Source organism: Leuresthes tenuis, unplaced genomic scaffold, assembly GCF_036924035.1.
Source record: "Leuresthes tenuis unplaced genomic scaffold, fLeuTen1.0.hap1 SCAF_16, whole genome shotgun sequence".
In the NCBI taxonomy this organism is placed as follows: domain Eukaryota; kingdom Metazoa; phylum Chordata; class Actinopteri; order Atheriniformes; family Atherinopsidae; genus Leuresthes; species Leuresthes tenuis.
This window is the reverse complement of record NW_027325370.1, coordinates 23,319,664-23,338,565: the sequence shown is the minus strand read 5'-3', so window position 1 is coordinate 23,338,565 and position 18,902 is coordinate 23,319,664. Positions and strand designations below refer to the sequence as shown.

The following is an 18,902-nucleotide window of genomic DNA, read 5'->3' as shown; positions in this document are numbered from 1 at the left end:
AAAGAACTGATTTTGTAAATCGACAGAAGAAGAGTTGGAAATGCAAGAGATCGCAATGGTGGCGTCTTTAAATTCTGAAGCAACTGTCCACCACAGCCAAAACGTGATGCAAAAAAAAAGGAAAATACCAAATTTTCCCCTTTTGAGGTTCAGGAACGAATAACAGTAAACTCATAAAAGTAGAAAACTCTTGGCCTTTATTATTTAGTTCAGAACTAAAATCTGTGAAATGAAAGAGACATCTGTGTGGTGCAGTGTAAACGGGTTTTTGTCCATACATTGAACAAGTCATTTCCCCCTATCAACCCATGCAAAGAAATTACATCGAGCGTCCGGGTTGGAGGCATGTCCCTGAGGACGTGAACACACAAAGAACTGTTTGCCCATGTTTGGCCCCTCCTTTTTTACAGTGCGAAGCACACAGAGTTCCCCGTGGACCTTACAGCAGGGGGCTGGGGGTGGACCACGAAGCACTGACTTCCAAAACCCCAACGATCCTCCTTTCTTTGCATCCGAGTGTCCCACAGCGGGCTGAGGGGTTGAAGGTTTCGTCTTGATCGGTTTGTCCGTTTCCTCCGCGGTGCTCAGCTGGGATGAAGCATCAAAAACGAGCTCAGTATCGTCAGTTGGAGTGCCTGCGACGGAGCTCGTGTCACTGACTGTGGATGCTTTTTGGTTGCTGAGTGATGAGGTAACTTCATCCAGACTAACTGCTTTTTCACACTGCTTAACGTTTGTGAGTTTGGGTTTGAAGAAGGAAAGGAGGTTGCCTTGAGGCTTCAAAGAGGTATTTATTGTCTTTGTCTTTTTCCCCTTTGGAACAGCAGAGTCTGACGTTGATAACCGTTTTTTGCCGGAGATGTTATCTGCTCCAAATGGGTTTAAATTCTCCCTCCTTTCCTCCTCTTCTTGAGATGCAGGTAAGACGTTTTTCTGCTCCGACTGAATTGATTTTTGGTCCACTTTAACAAGGAAGCGTGAGAGTTTCTGTTGTTTCCCAGCAAACTCTGGCAGGTAGCGAGTGCAGAGAGGAGGAGGCTTGGAGCTGGGAAGAAGAGAGCAGCTCAGTTTCCCCCACACAGGACAGTGATCCGACCCCTCCACCTCTGGCATGATGTCTGCCGCCACAAACTGCTCCTTGGCCAGCTGGCGATCGGCGAATATGTAGTCGATGCGTGTGCCGTAGTTTGTCTGACGTGCTCCAGTGAGAGTGGACCAGCACGTGAAGGCGTTAGTACGAGTTGGGTGGAAATAGCGAAAGGTATCCACAAATTTTCCGGTGGAGATGGGATCCGTTACCTCGGATTCTTTATCCTCTCGGCTGTTGTCCTCTTCTTGTCTACTGCGGTGCAAAAAGCCATTGAGCCATTTTCTCCCAGGGTTTTCATCGAAATCATCCTAAATGTTGGGAGAAAAAGTAGTTTCATTACTGAAATATGAATGCAGGAACATACAGTATGTCATTTTATGTAAGACAGCTTCTTCCTTTATGTAAGAGGACATTTGGGGAGACACTTTTTTTTCTTTCTGGAACAAATACCATTCTTTTGTCTGTTAATTGAAAATAAAGCTAAAGCAAATGGTCTTCTGCAGATCATACACACAAACTAACTAGCACGTTAACACAACTTAACATTCTAATCAGTGGGTTTCAGAGGTTGCTAAGAGGTTAGAACATTCTCTTAGAGATGCCATTTCTCTTCAGATCCAGTCTTTTTGCTAGAAACAGAGTCCCACAACATCCATCCATCCATTTTCTATACTGTCAATCCGTTAATTGGTTGGCGGGTGGGCTGGAGCCTATCCCAGCAGTCATTGGGCGAAAGAGTCCCACAACATCTTACATATCATTTCCTTGTGATCTACCTAACTATATGAACCAAAAGCAGAAAGATGTTTGGTAATTATACATTCCTGTTGCACATGGAGAATGCGAGTGGTTGCAGACGTGAGGCCACTGCTAATTAGGATGACCAAAAACGATTAGCCTAAAAACGGTCTAACACTAATACCTCACAATCTATACATTTTTGCAAAGTATAAAGTGTGTGGGAGTCCTTTTACGGCTCACGGTCTGCTCAACCCTCTCCTACGTGCCTGTTTTGCAAAATACTCCTTTGTTCTCAGTGTTCAGGCTAACCAGCATGTTTGATGTGCAGCACCTACATTTGTTTAAATCACACTAACTCCGTAACGCCTACATCTCAAATGCTGAACTATCTCATTAATAAAAAAAGATCTACAATCATATGACAGTCCTCTAGGCGTTTACTTACAATATCACTGGGGTCACAGTGGTCTATTGGCCGGTGAGAAGTATTTACATCCCCTAAAACGATCACATGGCTGGAAAACAGAACAGAAAAGACAATGAAGACAAACTGCTCAATTTAAAAAAAGAGACAACATCAGAGCAGGGAAATAGACGATCCAAAAGTTAGAATCTTATCACAATATGGGCAAATGTAAGACATGTAGATTTATAATGTTCACTCTAAACCAACAACTTTAAGACACTGTGAATGTTTGTAATAAAATAAAGATTACAATTTTAGGTTAACAATTAGCAAAAGACGTGTGACTGTGTCAAAGCGACAGTGTTTATCACCACAAACAGGCCAAAAGATGTCTTTTTTGAAAATAAATTACTGTCATACTGTGAGTTAAACGTTTGTGGTAAAAGCAGGATACACCTGTCCCTTTAATTCAGTCTGTGGAAGCTTTTCAAAACTCTCACCTCCCATCTTTCAGTATCGCTTCAGCCCGGGCCCGAAGCAACCTGTAGAACTGTAGTTTGAATTGCTTTCGCTCTGGCTTTTCGGGGTCAGCCCGTGGACAGTATACATTAATTACAGTAACGGTTTGCTCTTTGTCCTGACACCTGTGAGGGTGAAACAAAGTCAAAAACATCTACAAAAAGAAATACACAAACTGATATCTCGCCTATAGTAAAGGCTTGCGCGATATTTCGCCAACCACAAAACTGATACACCGTTTCATAATCAAACGATTACATGATTTGAGTACACAAACAGAGACAAATACACAGTATGGGACATGCAACATGTCCTGCAAAACATATTACGATTTGTTCCTACATGACTCTGTGCTGTGTGATTACGGCTCGTCCTTCGTTGTCCAAAAGCTGCAGCTCCTCATTTGTAAACTCAGTGTGGTCACCGTAGCATCCAACTGCACCTTCATGGCTGGTCAGCAGACCTGTGAGACCCTCCTCAGCAGCAAATGGCGTGGCCCTGTCCTTACAGTAAGTGGCAACTCCTGTGCACACCAGGAATAGGACGTGAATATGTCTGCATAGTGCAGCAGAGTTTATACAATGCAAAGGCTGTTTAAAGGCTCTACATTTTACCAATAACAATATTCAAACAAATACTGATATCCAGATTTACTGAAGAATATTGTTTACTGTTACTGGGGTCGCTGAATGTAATTATTACAGGGCCATGAGGGAAAAAAAATAAAGAATACAGCCGCGAATCAAATTATTACAACAATGTAATAAACCTGAATAGCCGCTACGTCCCCGACTGTAGCTGAAATAGGAGTTGTAGCCGTCAACAATGGCGGTCCTTTCATCAAGCAAGTCTCCTGAAAAGTGTAAAAAGGGGTTTAAATTCTTGCTATTTCATAACACAGTTCGTAGCACACTGAGTGACAGTTCCCGCGTTCTGAGAGCTCCTGTTGCGAAACAACTTACTTGTCACTTTTGTCTCCTGAACACACACCACATCTGCGCCAAGTGAATCGAGAGCCTTTTTTATGCCTCCTTTAAAGGTCCTGATGCCGTTTATGTTCCATGTAACGATCTCCATTGTGTATGAAAAGTGGCAGGAGGCACAACGGCTGTGCAGATCCGGAAGTAAACCGGAAGTCAGGAAGGAACGAGAGGAAGTCTATTTTGACATTCATTCATTTTCAAATCTGTGAAAGTACATAAACTGTAAACGCTTAATTCAGGGCTTTTGTGTCTGAATAAACAACACATGCTATATCCACTCTAATACAGACGACAAAGACAGTTCTTGTAGTAGCTGCACTGCCCCCTTGTGAAGCTAGAGGGGGTAATGGTGCCTTCACGTTCTCGGCGCGCTTTTGACACTCGACCCCGTCGCGAAGTGAGAGAAGCAGGTGGGAGGAAGGCAGTCGGCTGTTCGCTAACCTGCGCCTGTACCATTGGTTACTAACGTGATTAGGAGACCGCTGTTGTTGACAGCTCCAGAGGGTGGTGCAAAGATAGCGTTTGGTGGCAGCCGGCGAGCTCCATCTTTAAGTCAAAACCATAGGGTGAGTGCGTAGTTTGGCTAACGATGGCTGATTGTCCAGCTAATTAGCTTGTTTGATTGGATTCACTTGCCTTTACGACGAGAGAGCACCTCTGTGGCGTTAAACAGATAAGGCTGTATAAAGGTATGGAATTACAAAACCAGCAGGCTATTAACGACAGTTTTTCACTCTCCTTGCTTATAACTTAGTATTGTTATCTAATTCACTGTATGAATCAACGTTAAGCTAAGCTACTGATGCTAGCTGTTAGATATCCTGTTTCCTGTCCGGCGTTATCGATTTCGTTTCCCTGTCAGAATAGCTCTCACCTTCTAGATAACAGCCTACTTTAGAAATAGGGGTAACAACTCTTAGCTGATGGTATGGCGGACTGCTTCGTGAGCGGGGTGAGGCTGATGCTTTCGGGATGACTAACCAGCTACATCACTCGGCACCGGCAGAAAACCAGCAGCTGGTGATTCCATCTTCGGTCAAACCGGAGGGTATGAGGAAATGGGGGAAGAATCGTCCCCACCCTATCGTCAGTCGCATTGTTTAAGTGACTTATTTCAGTAACTATGGGTATTTTCTTGAGATCAGAGGTTGAACATATCCTTAGACCATTTTTGTGGCAGCTTGTTTTCTGTTGGTTGTTGTGATATTCGGAATCATCCCTAATGAGCTTAAAATTCCATGTCGCGCGTAACAGATGAGTAGCCATGTGCTTATTGTAGGCCCTAAACGTTTATTTTACCTGATAATAAGTAGAGTCAACATTGTATGATGAGGGTTCACATAATTGCATACTGCAACTGTTCATTTCAGGCTTGGGTTGGTCAGGTGGTTGTTTAGCCCTCTAAGCTGAAGTTGAAGCATTTTCCAACTCCAACATCCCAATATTTATCTTTGCAGTTTTCTCACTTAGTACCACCTTGCGATTTCTTACAAAACCTCTTTGCTATCAGGGCCATAGTTTATGCATGCGTGTTTATGTTTCTGAGTTTATGCTTCTGTGTTTTGCTTTTGTAGTGTGGCATAATGAGGGTGGAGGAGTGAATGAAGAGGGCGTCTCAGTAGAGCATTGACAAAAGTGGGAGGCCAGGCAAGAATGCTGGAGGCCGAAGCAGACCCAGTGGGTGCAGCAGCTGAGGGAGAGGGGGAAGCCGAGATGGGCGGCAAAGACCTGAAGGCTGAGGTGGTGCGGCTGACTCTGGAGCTCCAAGAGGCCACAGAGGAAAAGCTTCAGGCTGCCCGCTATGGCCTGGTGGTACTGGAGGAAAGTGCTGCCCTCAAGATGAAACACAGGCAGCTGGAAGAGGAGCACGAAACCCTGAAACTGGAGCTACAGCAGCTCAAAGAGGTAGGAACACCTCAGGCCTTGTAGTTATATTTAAAGGACATATTCTTTTATTGATTTATTTTTCATGTAGGCTTGCAAAGTTATCATTCCCATGGCTTCAAAGTGTATTTTTCCAATAACACGCCCCTTCTTTGGGATTTTTATTCATTTGATTTGATTTTTGCACTGCACATGTGTCACTAAATAAGTTATTAATTGTAAGAAGCCCCTCCTGATACAAAAATGTAGCAATGACAGTGAATTTTCTGTTATTATTATTATTGTTATTATAATTTATGTCGGACAAAAGGATAAAGGATGTCAACAGTTGTTGCTGTCTACAAAGCTGATGCAGAAAGAATTGATACTGCCTTCTTATTATTTTCGAGAACTCATAGCCATGACACAGCGGGACTGTAGAGTCATCTGCTCTCACGTGTCTACATGCGATGCGAAAATGGAAATGTTAACATTTCAGTGTACGTGCAGTATGATGGCACAGTCATTCTTATCATTTGAATTCTAATAGCTGATGAGCTGCCCTGTGGTGTATCTCATAGTTATAAAGAGTCCATTGTTGGCTCTTTATATTTGGCTCACAAACAATGACATGAATCTGACTTTTGTACATACTTAATTCTGCCCCTACAATGATGGCTCTGTTGTCGTGGGCTCATGTCAGTAATGAGTCAGTATTTTTGTTGGAAAGTTTTTAGGGCATCAACATGGGAAGATTGTTACTGTCACACTCCAGTTAGTCTTGTATGTTGCTAATAACATGATACAGTTTCTGTCTCTAAACTGATTTTGATATCGGATATGAAGCTTTTCAGGGTTGATAGTCAAGATTAAAAGATTAAACCCAATACGACAAAACTCATATAATCGCGTTATTCACGCTATTACCTTTGATTTATTGTTATTTAATTTTATAATACGTGGACATTGCTAACCAAAACTGACAACCTGTCTGTTGTGTTCACTGTGTTAAAGTATAGTTTGTACAGTTTCACTCCAGCAAAAGGTCACAGTTTGTCTTTTAGAAGCACATTTTGATCCCTCGCATTGCACCGACATGGTGCCAAAGGATGAATGTGACAGGTAGATATTTTTCCTTGATGTCATTTTTGTCAAAGTCCAGATGGGGCTTCAGGTGTTGAGAATTGTTAGAGTTTATCTTTTTATGTAAGACGGTAATCCCATCATGTGGGCAGATACTTGGTTTTGCAAATATCCTAACTGTCTATTTTAAATTGAAAAAGGAAAAATACATGATTTTCCAAATCCTGTTTAAAGGCAGTTACAGGCATTTAGTGATGTGCCAGAGCAGTAAGGTTTGGACGTTTTATAACTATACATCAAGCAAAGCTCTTTATGTCTGAAGGGGCGCAGTGGTACAGAATTTTCGTCATTTGTTTTTTTTTTTATAATCCGCTTAAACCTCATTCCTTGCATTTTCACCCACCCAGGCTTTGGCAGGATTTAAACAAAGCAGAGAGAGCTTGGGTAGCAAATTAGCATAATTATATAACCTTAACTGGTCCAGTTGAGCATATTTGTTAGTTATTTAATCAGCAGTCATTGATGCAAAATGTGTCGAGGCTTGTGATTATGACGGAACGCAGTGTGAGATGGGGTGGAAGCAGCTGCTGAGGTCGAAGTTCACTCAGCCATATCAGCTATTTCCTTTTTTTTCATTATTCAGGTTTCAGGTGATGGCTGTCACTGAAGTCCTATTTCCTCTACTTAAAGATGTTTACGTCTGATGCCCTGATATAACAGGCACTATCTATTAGCTCTTTTTTATGTCACATTCCACATGATTTGCTTTTTCCTTTAACCCTTTTGTATGTGTGCGTGTGTGAAGGCTTTTGCAGATTCTGTGAGCAGCCAGAAGCGTGCAGCTGCTGATGGAGAGTGTCGGGAGGAGAGCCTGCTCCAGGAGACTGCTACTAAAGAGGCTGCCATGGCAACCCGCTTGGAGGAAGTTCAGGCAGAGCTCAAACAAGCACGTCTCGCTCTGGGCAACGCCCACGCAGAGATCGATAGACTGGGCGTTTTCTCCACCCAGCTGAAGAGGGTACGGCGTACACACTCGGTGCAACTGTAAACTGATGTCACAGTGTGTGTCATCAGGCCTCATTTCCTTATGAGATATTAGATTTATCAATGAATCAATGTACCAGCTGCGTAGCCTCGTTCCCAAAACAAAATGAACCACGAGCCAGTTTTAGTTTGAAAGTTTTTGCCTTTTGCGATGTGACGGTGGCTTGTGTTTCACAGGAGTGCGAGTGTCTGGAGGCAGAGAAGGGCCACATGAGGGATGAAATGAAGGAATACAAAGTACGCGAGCTGCGCCAGTTGCAGGACAACGGTGAGCTGGAAGAAGAGAACATATCTTTGCAAAAGCAAGTGTCTGTGCTCAAGGAAAACCAGGTACGTTGTCACACCTGTCTTTACCCAACACATCACTAAGCTTTACCCACTGGCTGTAATTGTGTTGGATTGTGGATATACAGAAAGAATAACATCAATTACAGTGTGTGGATACAAACATCGTACAAGACTGACGTTTTCCTCCTAATTATGTTTACGGGTCGTCATAAATGTTTGTTTTCGTGAATGATACCTGGTGTAAGTGGTTGTTATGACTACATGGTACCTCCTGTTGTTGTAGTTAAAAAAAAAAAAAAAAAAAAAAGGCTCTGTGCTTTTGAAGAATAAAATCCCATAATCCACGTCACGTTCTTTTTCATAAAACAGTGCAGTGTTGTTGCAAATTGGCTACTCTGGAACAGAGACAAGTTGCTTGTTAATTAATGTTGTTACTTCCAGAAAATGAAGTAGCTCCCACAGACGAGGACAGTAACTTGTCCCACTGGCTTTTTCCATTTGTCCATGAATTCCCTTTTAAGTCTTCTTACCCATAGAGTCGGATATCAAAGCTGAAGAAACACTTTGGTGGGAATTCTAAAAAAGAAATAGATGATATCATTTCAAGCGGCACCATTACAACTTGCAAGTAGCTGCAAAAATGTTCTGTCTCATAATCTATTCTTTTTTTTTTTTAATGTCCTGGTGGACCTAAAAAGCTTAATGAAATATGTAGCATTAGGCATTTTAGCCGAGTACATTTATCTGTACAAGCATATCGCTGTACATATTGCTGAAAATGAAACAGGATGTTCAGCATAGTTAAACAGGATGTCTCTTTAAGTAATGTCTGCTTTAAAGTGCAAAATAGGCCTGATGTGTTTACACAGCTCTGATTGCTCACGGCTAGGACTAAATTTAGCTTAAGTTTTGTTAGTTTGTGCATGACCTTTGAGTTGACTTTTTGATAAACTTGAGACTTTTTTTGTGATTAGATCCCATCAACTGAAATGACCCTTAACGCGTTGTTATGCCGACATAGAGCATAGAGTAGTCGTGGGTTGAACCTAGCCTTCATTTTGCCTGCACAATCTGCGAAGCTGTGTGACTTTATCTGACACGATTGTGCTCTTTGATTGTGTCAAGAAAGGCACCTTTGCCACGATGACTCACACAAACGTTACATTTACACTGAGGAAAAAGCTTGTTTAAAAACAGTTTTGCGTTTGTGGGTCTAATCGCATTTCAGGTTGAGTTTGAATCAATAAAGCTTGAGCTGACCCAGAAGAACGAGGAGCAGGAGGAGCTGCGGGCACAGCAGGAGGAGGCAGCGAGACTGAGGAAGATCGCAGAGAGGCAGCTGGATGAGGCCCTTGAAGCACTGAATGAGGAGAGGGAGCAGAAGAACAGTCTGCGGCGAGAGCTCTCTGCCTTGACCCTTAACCCCTTCGATTCTGTGGGGAACCTGGAGCTCCACTTGGAGCAGCTGGATGACAGCCAGGAAGAGGGCCGGGGTGGAGAGGGAGAGGGCGAGGAAGAGAATCAGGACAGCGGGTATAATAACGGTCCTGGATCTGCTCCCGGTTCTGCTCACCCTCCTCACTCGGGTGGCCCCAAAAGCAATGGCCTCATCCATCGCTACTCCACTCCACGCAGCAGCGACGCCTTCCTGCGCGCTCCAGCCTCGGGGCTGGTGTCAGATCTGCTGAGTGAGCTCCACTTTTCGGACAGTCAGAAGCTAAAGCAGCAGCTCCTGCAGGTAGGCAACAGGACAAACCTTATGACTGTTGAAATCATGCTTTAGTGCACCAATGATTTAAAAAAAACTACAACAGCAGCTTGTTGGGAAAGCGGATTTTTCACTGGGTATTTTTTTTTTTAAAAAGGTGCTGAAAGATTCTGAGAAAAGAATCTGATTTTTATTAGATTTATTTTTAGATGAAAGCATCGGTGCTTTTCAGGTGACATTTAAACAACGTCCCCCCTTGTTGCCTCAAGTGAAGAGGTTATTATACAATCTCTAGGCTGTGTGCCTAAGCTGTTAACTGGGATGTCTGCCACTTCCTTCTCACAACCACATCCTCTTTGTGCTGGTGAGAAAGTCATATTAATTTATAATAATGTCTGCTTCTCCAAGCAAGTTAGTCAGGCCCTTGTTGAGCGTCACAGCCTCACACACTAACGGTTCTTTAGAAAATTAGGAGTCTCTCGAAGTGCCATTCCTCTTTGTCTGAAGTAAATATATTATGTATGATGCACTTACGTTGGGGGTTGGGTTTGAAAGCTCCTACTTAGCACATGTTTGGACCATAGACCTGTATGAGGTGACATGAAATATGCATTAAAGTCGAGGTGGTGGGGGTAGAAATGTTTATTACAGACTGTTACTAACTGTTCTTTGATTTTACTGAAATTAATCAACAATCGTATCAGTTCAGTTGTCTGGATTAGACCTAAAATGGACGATTGCAAATATTTAATGTTTCATGTGTGTTTTCAGGCAGAACGAGAGAAATCCAGTCTGGGTAGCAAAGTGGAGGAACTCCAAATGCAGTTAGTAATGTCCAAACAGGCCCTCAGTCAGCAAGAAGACAAGGTTGGCTCTCTCACGCAACAGCTGGAAGCTGTGCACAGTAGTCTGCATCAAAACCAAGACGCGGAGGACGGGGGGGATGATGAAACCGAAACTGGAGACGATGGCAGTGCAGTCTTTGACTATGAAGTAGACACCAAGAGCAAGGAGGTGCTGGAGGCCCGAATGCGCGCAGCTAGTGAAGAGCTCCTGAAGCTGCGAGATGAACTGTCTCAGGCGGGAGCTCGTTATAACACGCTCGAGCAGAGATACAAGCAGGAGAAGGATCGCTGGAGGGCAGAGGCTCAGGAGCTGGCCGACAAAATCCGTCAGTGTATCAAGTCCAGCAAGCAAGACCAAGAGCGGATCACTGAGCTGGAGAAGGAGATCGGAGCAACACGGAAAGTGGCAACTGATTCTGAGGGGCACCTGAGCGTCGCCCAGGAGGAGCTGCTGGCCTTCTCTGAGGAGCTGTCCAACCTCTACCACCACATCTGCGTGTGCAACAACCTGACACCCAAACGGGTCACCCTGGACTATTACCGTGATGGCGCCAGGGCAAGCAGCGCACGGCGATCACACCACGCGTTCCCGCAGCACAGCGTCCAGAAGAAGCCTCGCGCCAATGACATGTTCATCTCCAAAGCCGCAGCGTTGCAGTTTATGGGGGAGGTGGACAGCGCAGGAACCAGTGGGGACTCTCCCACTTGCCCTGGATCCCCAACCCTGGATTTCAGGGACCCGTCCAACGTTCGCAACTTGGTCGCTGTCATCCGCTGCCAGATCAAACATCTCCGGGTAAGAGGGCACAAGTACACCTACCGATCCATTTTGAGTGAGTGGGTGCATCCAGACGTTTGACTCATAATTGAATATATTGGAGTATGTCTGCAATACTGAAACTGAAAGTTCTGACCAACTCAAATTTTCAAAATATTGTCACCGAGTCTGACGCTGAAAGGCAGGCTTTTATCCTGGATCAAAGCTTTTCTGTCCCTCAAAGTTTTCGCTGAGCTTAACAATCTGCTCGGACTGCTAATATTCTTGAGTAACTCCCTTATCTGCTCAAATCCAGTGTGTGCTGCGCTGACACGTGCACGTTTGAGTTGGTTTTGAATGGATCGGATTATCAGGGGGTCAAAGTTGAGTGGTGGCTGCCACGATACGGAATCTTCTGAGGAAACAGCCTCTACACTGGAAAGATGAGGTTTTATAAAGAGAAATGCACAGTGTCGCTTAACAAAATAGTTGCTGCTCTATTTTTTGAAAGATCAACGTTTTTTTCAGGCCCGTTTAGTATTACACATTAACCATAAAGGGATTAAAATGTTTCAGTTTACACTCGTTCACTTTTACCACTAACTGCCTTTGTGCTCCTCAGGTGGCCGTGGACCTGTGTCGTCAGAGGGGTGCGATGCCTTACTCCGGGCTCAGCAGCAGCGGAGAGTCGGAGCGGGATGCCGAAAGCCTCTTGGAGGAAGTCTTAAAACTCAAATCTCTTCTCAGCACCAAGAGAGAACAGATTGCCACGCTCAGAACTGTCCTTAAGGCCAACAAACAGGTAGGCCACGGCGAGCAGGAAAAACTTCTGCTTGGTGTCGCGGTGCTTTCAAACACTGTGGTGTCACTACTAAATAAGCAGACCGGACTTATGCTGGTCAAGGCAGCATTTGTCTCATTATTTAATAGCGGCAGAAATTGGCACTAAAAACTGCGAATCTTGACAAGAACACTCCAACACCACTTTCTGCCACATCACACAGTCCTCACTTTGTGTGCCGTTTCATCTTGTTGAATGATTAAATATTTAATTATTATGTTTTAGTTTAATTGGGCAGAGTGCTTCTCTCAGCAGGATCCTGATTACTTCTCAGATTCTGTGAGAAGTAGAGCACGCATCGACTTTTATCGCTGAAAAAGTCTAATGTGGAGTTGAGGCCACGTCTTGTGTTTGATTTATTCTGATCAAACGTGTTTGTCAAGGACTTCTCTGAAATGTCGTCCTCTCACGAGTCAGGTCAGTGTTTGTCTATTTTTTGTGACTTTGTAGCTGTGAGTTAAAAACAGCTGCCGTACGTTTGAAAGAGGTGAATTAAAATCTTCCCTCCGCTAGTTTTCAGCCATTCGGTCTGTTTCAGAAATGTAAATGTTGCTTCACGCAGCTAGTACAAGATCGTGATGGAACATGGAGTCAAAGTGCTTACGCAGTGTCGGTTGTCCTGTTGAGTTAACAGAGCAAGTCGTGAGTATTATTCATGCATAATCTCAGAAGAAGCCGTGTGGCTGGCCTGTCTCGTCAGTGTTTTGTCTAGACCGTCCCTTTTACTGCACCTTGAGTGTGCTGTGCTTTCAAGAGGTTGAACTCTCCCTCCCCCTCCTCTTTGAGATACCTCAAGCACGACGTGACCCGCTTCTGTCGTTCCCTAAGCTGTCAGTCCCTGTCACACTCACACTCACACGCACGCAAACACACGGTTGAAGGTGATCTGTTGGACTGGGCAGCGCTTGCCTGCATGGGTTCGCTCTCTCAAGTCTGACTGCTGGAAATGTGTTAGCTGCCTGTTGGCGGCTCTGATCTAATCACTCTATTTACATGTGAGACTGTTAAAGTGATTAAGGTATTTGAATAAGAGAGATGTGGAAGGGCCGCACATGGAAGGACGCAGTATTGGTTTTGTTTTGTCTCTTTTTTTTTATCAGTGCAATGATTATCTTTTTCCCATCATTGATCTTCTCTGTTAGCTTTTAAAGGATGATATTTTCTGGTCATGTGATGATGATAAGGATGCAATGATGACAATTATATCCAAGTTATTTTTCATGAAAATGGAGAATGAGAGGAAATTGGAGTCGGAGTTGTCTCTAAACTCCGTTTGCAATAAGTATTAGCACCAAATGTAGTATATTTATACAAATCACACATGATGATGTGCCTTTCAAACATTCTATTTTGCAGACTGCTGAGTTGGCGTTGTCTAATTTGAAAACCAAGTATGAGACGGAGAAGAGCCTGGTGTCGGAGACCATGATGAAACTCCGGAATGAGCTGAAAGCCCTGAAGGAGGACGCCGCCACCTTCTCTTCTCTGCGAGTTATGTTTGCCAGTCGGTAAGATCCCTTTCTTCTTTTTTTTAAAAAACAGTTTTTCTAGTTCCCTCGAGTGATTCTAGTTCTCTTTATGCTTGGTAATGGTACTTGTTGTGGTACGGCGTCATGTAATAAGCTTACCATGCGCAGTTCGCCTGTGGACAATCCACTGGTTCACGTGAAGATTACGAACCACATGCTCTGCCCCGTGCTGATGGGGGACGGAGGCAAGGACAGATTTGTCCCTTCAAGCCAGGTCACCTGTCTGATATTTGCATGAGATGGGTGGTGAGACAGTTAGGCTAATGTTTAGACCACAACATTTCAGTCAATCATCTCTTCTCGTCATCGGTCGACATTTGTAATTATTTGCAGTGTCTTTGTAGTGAATCGAGTGAGTTTTTTCTAATGTAACAGAAATGCTTGTGTTATTAGTCTTTACTAAAACCCCAGAGAAGGTTTTTGAACATGCATTAGACTGTCTGGGACCTTTGCAGATGGTTATGAGCTGGCACTTGATTATCTCTAAGAAGGATTGGAGAACAGACCGTGATCAAGGGCTACTGCTGTCTGTTCCAGTAGGCTAAAGATTACAGCTTCAAAGAAAGGTCATTGCTTACAGTGAAGCGGTGCCACCGTGTGGAGAACTCAAGTACTTGCATTTCTACAGTGTTGGTAGTAATCTGCCAAAACACTTTTCATTTAAGAGACTTCTGAATAATTGAGCCTCCTCGATTAGATAAAAGATAACCAACTGATGTTTAGGTTTGCAGCTAACACACTAGAAGTCAAGTTGAGCATGAGTTTTCAGTGTTTCTGGCTTTGGGTTTTAATCCGCTCTTGCCTGCTTGTGCATGTTGCATGTTTTTCTTGTCCACATCTTGCAGGTGTGACCAGTATGTCACCCAGCTGGATGAGATGCAGAGGCAGCTCGCAGCTGCAGAGGATGAGAAGAAAACACTGAATTCTCTGCTGCGCATGGCCATCCAGCAGAAACTGGCTCTCACCCAACGTTTGGAGGACCTCGAGGCCCCTCAGTCTCCACACAGCTTGAACAGCAGCCCCCGCCGGTCTCGGACCAAAGAGCTCGCCACAAAGTCAGGCCGGGCCCCCAGAAGCCCCCGAAACAGTCCGGCCCGACCCCCACCGAGGAGCAGTCCGCGGGCCAGCCCGGTGCTCGGCAGCAGCGTCCCTACCATGGCCACCCACCACTTGCGAGCCCTAACCAGAAGCCTCCACACAAGCCCTGTAAGAACCTCTTCTTCTCTTTGTCCTGACAACCCCATTCAAGCAAGCAGCCGGTCCCGCAGAGGCAGGGCTCTCCCACGAGATGCCACCTTTATAAGAAGTCGTAGTGTCAGTGATGTTTTTAGCACACAGCTGAGTCGTAGATATTCCCTGACACGTAAAAGCGCCACCAGTTCTTTAAGCACCGAGTTAAAGGTCAGAGCCAATGCGAGTGATTCGAGAAGAGGTGTGTCCCGGCGAAGGGCTTCGGTGCCTCTGCGTCAGGACACTTTTATCACGACTCCTGTCACGCCCGCCTCTTCGTCATCTATTAATAAGCTAACCTCTTCTAACGCTTTACGCGTGTATCCTAACACATCTAAAGCATGGGCTGAAAATCAACCAAAATCTGATCTAAAACCCCACTCGGATGTTTCTGTAAGAAGAAAACAGCCGAGTCACAGATCTCAGTCTGCACAAGCAGCAGCTGCGGGCAGTTACAGCTTTCAGTCAGGCTCAGGCACTTCAGCAGGCCAAAAAGCCACATCTCTCCCCGTTCCCAACCCGCCTGGTAAGAGCAGGATGACGGGAGTCTGCAGAGAGTCTAGAGGTAGATCGTCCGCCTCCACATACAGAACCACAGAGGAATCGCACGTTAATGTCAGTAAGAACTCTGCTAATAAAGGTCAGGCCACATCTTCCAGGGCCCGGAGCTCTCACTCAAAATCCTCCCGCAGGCGATAAAAAGCCCAGATAAATTAGCCAGCAGTTTAATGCTCAATTCTAATGACTTTATCCTTATCTGTACTCTCGATTGTGAGTGTTGACGAGCTGCAGTTTGAAATCTCTTTTGCACAGATTGAGTAGAGTGAATGCTCTTTGCAGCTTAGAATTAACTTCAACTAATTTTTTAAGTTTTCTGATATGTGTAGATGTGCTTATCCTCATCCTCACCTTTTCCAGATGTTTTATTTGAACACATGTTGAACTAAATGTTTTCTGTTCTTTTTTTTTGTCTGTCTCACCCTGTTTCCATAGCGCTGAAACACTCTTACCATTACTCCAAAACCCCTCTTCTCCATAAGGACCCGTCTTCATGTTGGCTCCCTCTTCCTTCCCTGACTTGAGGCATCCTGTCCGTCCCAGATATGATGCAACATTCCCCACTACCACCCACCACAACCATGGAGTGAAAAAAAACGTGTTTTAAAAAAGAAAAAAAAAAGAATCTCTCATCCCGACCCTCTTGGTCTTCTCTGCTTGGAGTGGAGAAGCCTGCATGCAGCCTGGAGAAGGATGAAGAGGCAGAGGTGCTGCTCATTTCTCTGTGTCAGTGACTCTTGTCTTGTTCAAGGCTGTGCACTGTGGTGAACCATTTACAGTATTTATTCCAGAAGAAGACTTTGTCACGTACAGTACTTACTGTCCTCTGACTCTGATTCAAGGCTATGATCTGTTCTCTGAAGGCTGTACGTCTTCACACTCTTGCCTTTAATCTGGCATCCCAGTCAGACCTGTCTGACGTTATTTAGCCTTTAGGTCATCTCTGACAGCTCTCCCCTGTCGCTGTTTTGATAGAAACTAGCAGAATTACTATATTCAAAGTAGAGCTCGCTGCTGTTGTGAAATTTCCTCTATTTACTGCTGGTGCAGCTACCTGCCCTTGTTTTTATCCTGCAACATTTCTTGTTCCTTGACTTCAGCCTGTCCATTGCACCCTTTAACTAGAAGTCAGTAAATATGGCGTTTCGTATGGAAATAGATCAGCCATAAGTTCACAACCTCAGGTCAGACCACAAGTATTCAGTTACACGATTTGGGAGATCTTTAATGTGAGTCTTACTTTGCAAACTATGCACCAAGCCTGTCTCCTTCCAGCTGTAGACTCAAGGTGGGTTTATCCTGACTTGTCTTGATTTTCATTTACCGTGGCTATCTGCAGCTACTTTACAATAGCCATCGGGCATCTTGAAGAATAAGCTGCTTTTTGCAAGTCATTTGGGAGTGCAAAGTGGAAGCATCGCATTGATAATGTGGGCTTCTTCTTGGTTCTTATAGTTTTACTTTCCCTGAAACGGTGAAACTGATTTGATCACTGCTCATTTCTCTCGGTTACAATCCAGTTGCCACGCCTATACTCGTCCATGCTCATGTTAATCAACCATGTTCATGCTTTGTGTTTCATGACTTAACGTCGCCATGCTTTGCTTTTGCGTGCTACCAAAAGAGATGCTTGTAGAAATGAACTCATCAATTGCAGCACGCGACTGGCCCCAGCAGCTGTTGTTCTTCAGTTTGGCGTCCTAAAAGTCTTTAAAGTAGCCACCGTAAAGAAAAATCTAAATAATAATGACCCATAATGAATCATTTTAAATGGCATTAATATGTACTTTACATCTAGTATTGCATCATGACTTAAATCCAAGACTAAATGAATAGATCAAAACACCTTAGATATGTCATCACTTTGCGAGAGTTAGAGCTCCACAAGTGTTGAGCCTCCTCTACGAAGTAAAAAAAACACGAAAATGCACATAATCTATGCTCCTTTGTTTGTTGCTGAAAGTAGAGTGAAGCCAGGGCTGTGATTTTAGATCCTTTTAAGCTAACAACTTCGTAACTATTCAACTCTCTCAAATTTGAAAAGCACTGACCCAGAGATCATGATTAAGTCCGACGGGGAAACTGCTGTTTTTAAAATCAACTCACTGATCATTGGTTTTCTTTCTTTGTGCCTTGTTTTTGTTCACGTCGTCTTCCCCTTACAGCTACATAACAGTTCCACGTAGAGGCGACTGCTGTAATTTTCCTTTTATTTGTTCTGTTTTAGTTTTCTGAAGGTATTTTACTTGCTTGTGAAGAAGGCTCAATAAGCCGTTCTAGCACTGATTAAAGGTGATGTCTCATTTTGGTAAAATATTTTCACTTTTTTAGCATCAGAAGAAGACTCTAAAGAATGAATTCTTTTACGTCAGCTCTCCCTGATATTAATGGTCACCGTTTCTATTTATTGAAAAAAAAACTGTTACTATGATTAAAGTTGCTGTAAGAAAATCACGTTGCTTTGAGCTGCCAGGAGAGCCTGAGCTTGAAAGTTTGCTCTAAAAAGTGAAAATGCTTTAACATGATGTCATATTACACTGAAGGTTGTAAATGGATTTCTTAATCTATTTAATTTGCTATGTGCAAATGTGTGTATAATTTTGATTCCCATTGTTGTATAATATTTTAACTGTATTTATGCGTCCTGCATTCTGTGTAAATTAATGTAGAAATCTCATGCCCACACACACACTCCGCATAACACGTTTGATGGTCCTCCTTTCTATGTGTATGCAAGTTGACCTTCACTGACTTGTCATGAAGAATAAAAAGCCAACACTGTACACTGATTGTGGTCTCGTGTGAGTAAATTTATGTATATTTTATCAAATGTAAAGATTTCAGACCGCTGTCCATCCTTCCAGGGCTGGTGGCTTTGCCGAAGGCAGCCCAGGAGCAGACCCTTTGCTTGAAAAAGAAGTCTCTGAGAACCCAATAATTTCACCAGAGTCTGCAGATAACTCTTGCAGCTGTTTGTGTCAAAGTGCATGTGTCAATCAGGGATTGCAAAAATATGTCCAGAGTAGGAAATGTCCCCGGAAAAGGCCTTTGTCACCAGAAAGAGAGTTGGAGCAAAACAAGTGTGCCAACAAAAAATCTTTTATTTCGTAGTAGGCGAGATGGGTTATATTGGGTTATAACAAATAGCTATTTATACAAATCACAGAATTATCACATAGAATTATATTATTGACCTGTAGGCACAATAAGTGTCTCTTAGATTAATTGCAAAGATTTTCTTAACCATACCTATACATGTGGATGTCCCCACAGTACAGCAATACAATCAAAGGCTAGTGTGAACATACTCCTCAGTTTAAGTCCCAGACTGTCCCATTCATGTGAAAAGAAAGTACAAACTCTTCCAATTATAAGCTTTTATGTGTTAGGACATAGGAGGTCATCTGGTCCTTACTA

At 43.6% G+C, this 18,902-nt stretch overlaps 2 protein-coding genes across 3 annotated transcripts; one reads left to right on the top strand and one right to left on the bottom strand.

Annotated features, from left to right (window-relative positions):
• Positions 1-267: 267 nt before the first annotated feature.
• On the bottom strand, positions 268-3,897 carry apex2 (APEX nuclease (apurinic/apyrimidinic endonuclease) 2). Its single transcript, XM_072368004.1, has 6 exons — positions 3,719-3,897; positions 3,526-3,609; positions 3,099-3,279; positions 2,738-2,881; positions 2,277-2,346; positions 268-1,398 (listed from the first exon to the last, which is right to left on the bottom strand). The coding sequence occupies exons 1-6, from the start codon at positions 3,831-3,833 to the stop codon at positions 289-291; spliced, it is 1,704 nt and encodes a 567-aa protein (XP_072224105.1). The 5' UTR covers positions 3,834-3,897; the 3' UTR covers positions 268-288.
• A 189-nt stretch (positions 3,898-4,086) lies between these two features.
• LOC140272510 (protein bicaudal D homolog 2) lies at positions 4,087-18,274 on the top strand. 2 transcript variants are annotated; one of them, XM_072368002.1, is made up of 10 exons: positions 4,087-4,305; positions 5,314-5,644; positions 7,491-7,703; positions 7,907-8,059; positions 9,246-9,755; positions 10,497-11,366; positions 11,950-12,129; positions 13,525-13,676; positions 14,543-14,903; positions 15,921-18,274. In XM_072368002.1, exons 2-10 carry the CDS (start codon positions 5,393-5,395, stop codon positions 15,924-15,926), a joined length of 2,697 nt encoding a protein of 898 aa, XP_072224103.1. In that variant the 5' UTR covers positions 4,087-4,305; positions 5,314-5,392; the 3' UTR covers positions 15,927-18,274. The 2 variants fall into 2 exon arrangements, with proteins under 2 accessions (XP_072224103.1, XP_072224104.1); XM_072368003.1 differs by lacking the exon at positions 4,087-4,305 and adding an exon at positions 4,316-4,428.
• Positions 18,275-18,902: the final 628 nt, after the last annotated feature.

What these genes read in the sequence shown, in the direction of transcription:
- apex2 (XM_072368004.1), bottom strand. Translation starts at nt 3,833, where the DNA reads ATGGAGATCGTTACATGGAACATAAACGGCATCAGGACCTTTAAAGGA. An exon ending in GGGACGTAGCGGCTATTCAG is followed by an intron (nt 3,280 to 3,525) that starts GTTTATTACATT and finishes TGGTGTGCACAG; the next exon opens with GAGTTGCCACTTACTGTAAG. An exon ending in ATCACACAGCACAGAGTCAT is followed by an intron (nt 2,882 to 3,098) that starts GTAGGAACAAAT and finishes TCACCCTCACAG; the next exon opens with GTGTCAGGACAAAGAGCAAA.
- LOC140272510 (XM_072368002.1), top strand. Translation starts at nt 5,393, where the DNA reads ATGCTGGAGGCCGAAGCAGACCCAGTGGGTGCAGCAGCTGAGGGAGAG. An exon ending in TCCTTAAGGCCAACAAACAG is followed by an intron (nt 12,130 to 13,524) that starts GTAGGCCACGGC and finishes TCTATTTTGCAG; the next exon opens with ACTGCTGAGTTGGCGTTGTC. An exon ending in CGAGTTATGTTTGCCAGTCG is followed by an intron (nt 13,677 to 14,542) that starts GTAAGATCCCTT and finishes CACATCTTGCAG; the next exon opens with GTGTGACCAGTATGTCACCC.